Raw genomic sequence first — 6,390 nt, forward strand, 5'->3', positions numbered from 1 at the left:
AAAATATACTAAAGTAATGAGATTTTGTTAAAATGTTAAGATTCCCATTACAGTGTAACTTAACTAAGGAATAAATTTCGCCAAAGATGTTCATCACAATAAAAAGAAACAACAAAATAGTGTGTTCACTGGTATATTTATATTTTATTGCTATATGTATATAGACAGAGTGTTTAAAAATATGCAAAAGCAGGCTCTCTCTGGTGGTACAGCAAGTTAAAGCACAGCACTAAGAAGCTACAGCCACTTCAGCATGAGTTTCATCCCCACCCCAGAGGTGATACACATGGTGCTACAGATCTCTCCTGACCCACCCACTGCTCCCCTCAGCAGTGTACGTCATCAAACTGCCTGTTCTGCTCCCCACTCTGTCTCAAGTGAAACCTCTCACCACCCCCGCACCTCTGGTCTGAACCCCAGCTCTGTATACATAAATAAATAAATCTTTTTAAAAAATGCAAAAGCATGTCACTACTAACCTAAAAAGCTAGAAATGGGCGGTTTCTTTTTAGAGTGATAAATTCTGGAGCTAGATAGAGGTAGTACTTATATAATCCAGTGAATGTAGTACATGTGGACTTTGAAATATTTTATCTTGTGTGACTCTCACCTCAATTTAAAAGGAGAGATGGAGAGATTTTGGTACACACTTCACCAAAGAAGATATATGAAGGGCAGACAAGCACTTGAAAATATAATGAACACCATTAGTCACTAAGAAATACAAGTCAAAACCCAATATTTACATGTGTATGTGTATATATACACATCATATGTATATACACATATACACATGCAAATGTGTATATATACAATGTATGAATACATAGTAATGTGTGTGCCTAATGTGGAAATAACATACATACATGCATGTGGGGGGGGTGTATAAAAAGAGTGTGTGCAGACACTGGTGGCAATATAAAACAGTACAGACACCCTGGGAAAGAATTTGGCAGTTTCTTAGCATCTCAAATATATACTACCCTAGCAATTCCACTTAGAGGTATCTAAGAGAAATGAAAACATGGCCACCAAAGACTGTATGGCATGTTCATAAAAGCATTAATCATAACTCCCAGATCTTAGGAAACAGTTCAAAAGTGTATCAACTGGTGAATGAATAAACAAAATGTGATTTATTTGTATAATGTAATTATTACTTGGCATTCAAAGAAATTACTGACACAAAGTACACTTGCTAAAGGAAAGTAGTAATGCACAAAATCATAGCATTTCATTTGTATGAAATGTTCAAGAAAGGTAAACTATAAGCAGAAAAACAATTCAGAGGTTATAAAGGGCCAAAAAAAAAAATTGTGGGTTGGGCCCTCCCTGGTGGCACAGCAGGTTAAAGCACAGCACAAAGAAGTTTAAGCCACTTCCGCATGAGTTAGATTCCAGTCTGCCCTGGAGGATATCCACGTGGCACCGCAGACCTCTCGTGACCCGCCCACTGCTCCCCTCAGCAGCGTATGTTGTCGATCTGCCTGTTCTGCTCCCCGCTCTGTCTCTGGTGAATCCTCTCACCCTCTGCATCTCTGGCCTGTACCCCAGTACTATACGAATAAATAAATAAACCTTTAAAAAAAAAATTGTGGGTTGATGAAAGATTTTTAATGAGGATATGGTGACAGCTATACAGTTATATAAATGTTCTAATCTCTCTGAACTATACATTTTACATTATATTTATAGCATACAAAATTGGATCTGAGTAAAGCTATTTAAAAAAAAGAAATGAAACTACAATCAAAATATCACAAACATAAAAACAAAAAATAAAATGCTAAAAAGTTACATTACATTGCTATGAAATTACAAATTCTCTTACTTGTGAATTTTTATAGCATATTTCTATTACTTTAATAGTTAAAAAAAGCAAACAAACTACCTTAAGAAAAAAATTACAAATTTTATAATTCTCTCAAAGCAGCAAGTTATTAATACTTTGAAATAAAAACCTTTCAATTTTGTATCACTGTAAAAAATTTTAAACCAATGTAAAAAAAGTACTAACCTTCCAACTAGCAGTACAGTGCCAATCACCACTTTCACTCTTATCCCAGACCTGTAAGAAAATTAAAAGTAGGTATTTTATGTATAGAATACCTATAAATTAATATGAAAAGCATTACCACTGAATCAGTATATAAGCAAAGGAAGTGAACATAAAATTCACAAGAATAAATATAACCAATAAGTAAATAAACAGTCAAATATTGAGAACCTGGGACGTGTCAGGAACAGGGTTAAGCACTAAGGAATCTTAGTACTAGTAAGAGACAATTTAAAAGTTCTATAAGGAAGGGTGACCTGTAGCAGTTAAGACATGTAAGTTGCTATAAACATTGAATATGAAGCCCTGCTCCCTGGGTGAATACCTTCTAGATACAACTTTTTATTTGTTGGCCAATCAACATATAGCTTTGTTTTATTTATCTATTTATAATAACTTAATTTATAATAACCTGTAATAGTAATATATATTATTGGTTTGTTAACAGTGAATTCACAGTCAATAACAATATACTCGGGCCCTCCCTGGTGGGGCAGCGGGTTAAAGCACAGCACTAAGAAGCTTAAGCCACTTCGCGTGAGTTCGATTTCCGCCTGCCACGGAGGTGACCACATGGCAAGGCAGACCTCTCCTGACCCGCCCGCTGCTCCCCTCAGCAATGTACTTCCTCGATCTGCCTGTTCTGCACCCCACTCTGTCTCTGGTGAATCCTCTCACCCTCCGCATCTCTGGCCTGTACCCCAGCTCTATATGAATAAATAAATAAATCTTAAAAAAAAATAACAATATACTCATGTCTGAATGAAATCCTTAGCATACAGGGCCCTCCCTGGTGGCACAACGGGTTAAAGCACAGCACTATGAAGCTATAGCAGCCACTGAAGCACTAGTTCAATCTTTGGCCTTGTGGGGGCCATGTGACCCACAAGGCGGGCAGACCTCTCCTGAATCCCCTTGCTGCTCCCCTCAGTGGTCTATTTCAGTACATCTGCCTGTTCTGTCTCTGGTGAATCCTCTCACCCCAGCACCTCTGGCCCATACCCCAGTTCTGTATGCATAAATAGATAAATCTTTAAAAAAAAAAATCATACCATACAAGTTTTCTCCATAGGACACATCACAGTCATCTTGTGCTTAGCAAGCTACTATGCATGAGGCCATTTTAAATAGTGATATCACCAACAAAATGAATTAAAATTTAGAAAACATGGCACTAAGGAGACCATGTTCTTTATAATATGAGACCTTAAGAAGATAGCCCCCATTTAATCTCAGCTGGGAAGTGTACTAACCTTACTTGGGTGACTACAATTTTCTGCTGCTCTGCTTATGTCAGCAAGTGTCTCTAAAAGCACTGTATTGATTTAGGAGTAACAAATAAACCTATAAATAATAAGGATCAATTACACATGTAGCCAATGTTAAAGAAAAGGTTAAACCTTGTTGCCATTAAAAAAAGTAGATTATAGTAACAAGATGAGATTGTAACCTGTTAAAAAATGTATCACAAACAGTATAGCAGCACTTCAAAACAACTAAAATTACAATTACCATGATGCAGCAAACCTATTTCTGGGGTATACCCCCCAAAATTGAAAACAGAATGATGAAGAGATATTTGTACACCTAATTATAATAGCATTATTTAGAAGAACAATCGCCAGTTCAATGACATAGGAATTAAAGCAAAATGTGGTATATACAAAACATACAATGGAATAAATGGAAGGAAGTTCTATATGCCACAACATGGTTCTGAACCTCAGAGACATTAAGTGAAATGACACAGACACAAAATAAATATGATCTAGAGTAGTTAAATTCAGAGATAGAAAATAGAATGGTTTTGCAATACTGGAGTGAGGTGGGATAAATGGGTTTCTACTATATTCTGAATATGGGTAATGGGGATAGTTACAAAGACATGTTTGTACTCAATACTACTGAACTGTACACTTAAAAAATGATTAAAACTGTAAATTTTACATTATCTGTGTTTTGTTTTTTTTCTATTTTCCCCTTTTTTATTACAAAAGTTTATTTTTACATCATTTTGTACATTTTTTTTCCATCTCAATTGTAATCCCCGCGGGTTTCCCATCACCAAGTCACCCGTGTGCCATCACCATAATCCCATGCATTTCAAACCCCCGCCCCATTTTTGATCCCATTCCCCACTCCACCCCCACAGAATGTCTCCTGTATATGGTTGTTCATTATTTTTGTTATTTTCTCGCCTGGTCCATTATACTCCTGCTATGAGTGAAATCATCCGGTATTTTTCTTTCTCTTTCTGGCTTATCTCACTAAGCATGATCTTTTCCAGCTCCATCCAAGTTGCTGCAAAAGACATGTGTTTCTCTTTTTTGGTTGCTGAGTAATATTCCATTGTATATATGTACCACATCTTTTTTATCCAGTCATCTACTTTTGGGCATTTGAGCTGCTTCCATGTTTTTCCAATTGTACATAAAGCAGCAATAAACATGGGGGTACAGGTATCTTTTTCAACATTATCTGTATTTTGTAACAAAAAAATTAAAGATAAAATGTAATGGAATATCTGACAAGGGTAATATAGAGTGTAGAGTAGTACAATCTCAAGAAAAGATAATTTGCCTATATTTTTTTCAAAAGCTTTCTAAATATTAATTCCTCTACAGAATGCATCCAAAATATACAGAACTAAATTAGTGAAGATTTTCACTGCAACAGTACTTCTCATAGACAAACCTATACACAGAAAGTTTGCTAAAAGATGTAGTACTAAATATATATTGCCTATTCAGCTAACAGACGTTAATTAATGCATTATTCAAAACAGCCAAAAGTGAATGGACAAAAATTTTGTGGCACACAAGATTAATTTTATTCTTAAAAATTAAACTGATATATGCTACGCTATGAATGCACCTAGAAAACATCATTTTAAAGGAAATAAACTAGACATAAAAGAACAAATGTATGATTCAATTTGTAAGCGCTACCCAGAATACTTAAATCTATAGGCAAAAGGAATAGAGATTACCAGGGGCTGCGAATAGCGGGAAGAGGGAATTATTGTGTTCATAGTTTCAGTTTAAAATAAAGCAGCAGAGATGGACAGTGGTGATAAGTGCAAAATGTTGAGTGTTGGACTTAATGCCACTGAACCATAAAGTACAATTATAGGAACTAGTTTAAAATTAATTTTAAGTTTAAACCTTGTAAAAGATACACGGGATACACTATATCCCATGAACTTGGTGGCATTAGTTTTTTTTAAGGCAAAATTAGTTGTTATAGTAACTTTGACGGGTCATAGCTATCAAACTTCACCGGAAACAGGAGTAAAAAACCTTCCTAAGGATTTTCTGTTATTGTGGAGATGTCTAGTATGCAGAGAACCCACGCTCCGGATGTCCTCTTCAAGTATGTCATTGTCTACCCTACATGTCCGGGCTTCTAAACCCCAAATATCCTCGTATTATTCAAACTCTTGCTTCTCCGAAGAGTACACACACACTGACGGATTACTTTAAGAAACAAACACTCCAATTCTGGGTGTTTTTTCTTTCCTTAAGAAACCAGGTATGCTTCCAATCTGCATATACTAACGAAACCTGCCAGGTAAAGGAGGCCACTGAGCTTGAGCAGACAGCTAGCAGACGGCCCTTCACGTGCCACGATTAACTCCCCAGGCCAGCAGGCACCTAGCACCGCCACCCCAGAAGCGCGTAGCTCAAATCACACCCTGGACTGAGCCAGAAAGCACGTTCCGGCTCGCGCCCAACACCGACCCTACAAAGCAAAAACCACGCGTGTTCACAGCATCCCGCGCTGCGGGAGCGCGCACGTGGCCAAGACGCGCCCCCGCCCGGCCCGCTCTGCGCAGGCGCACGCCAGCAAGCCCAATGAGACGCTGTGACCCCACAATGCGGGGCCGAGGCTACAGGGCCAGCAAGCTGCGGCCCCCTGCGCCTGAGACTCTGGGAGCCCTGCTGACAGGCCTTTAATAGGATGTAGGCTCCTTTTCGAACCGCCCCTCCGCGCTGGTCCCTCCGCCCAAAGAGCACGTCGCGCACGACCCCCCCCTTCCTTCTTCCGGGCTGGGCCCTGCCGGCACCTTGACGCTCTGGTCGCTGGAACAGGTTGCCATCCGCCGCCCGTGGAAGTCGAAAGAGACATCGTGGATAAGATCCTTGTGGTCCGCCGCGATGCTACGCGCCACAAACATGGCTTCCGCCGGGCCCGCGCCTCCTCCGTCTGCCCCTCCCGCCTCCAAAGGGGGAGGCCGCGGAGACGCGCGGAACCGCAGCCCCCTACCCTGCCGCCAGTGCGTGCACTGCGGGTGCTACCAGGACGCGCATCCGCCCCGCCCCTAGGCCCGCCGT

At 39.6% G+C, this 6,390-nt stretch overlaps 1 protein-coding gene across 2 annotated transcripts in view; it reads right to left on the reverse strand.

Annotated features, from left to right (window-relative positions):
* Window positions 1-6,358, reverse strand: part of SEH1L (SEH1-like (S. cerevisiae)) — a 29,481-nt gene extending 23,123 nt beyond the window's left edge. For both annotated transcript variants that reach the window (XM_004683716.2, XM_004683717.2), the window contains exons 1-2: window positions 6,123-6,358; window positions 2,018-2,068 (exon numbers count right to left, since the gene is read on the reverse strand). In XM_004683716.2, the coding sequence (XP_004683773.1) occupies window positions 2,018-2,068; window positions 6,123-6,233 (162 nt within the window). In that variant the 5' untranslated portion in view covers window positions 6,234-6,358. The remainder of the gene's footprint in view (window positions 1-2,017; window positions 2,069-6,122) is intronic.
* Window positions 6,359-6,390: the final 32 nt, after the last annotated feature.

Source organism: Condylura cristata, unplaced genomic scaffold, assembly GCF_000260355.1.
Source record: "Condylura cristata isolate star-nosed mole 26May11 unplaced genomic scaffold, ConCri1.0 scaffold00016, whole genome shotgun sequence".
NCBI lineage: Eukaryota > Metazoa > Chordata > Mammalia > Eulipotyphla > Talpidae > Condylura > Condylura cristata.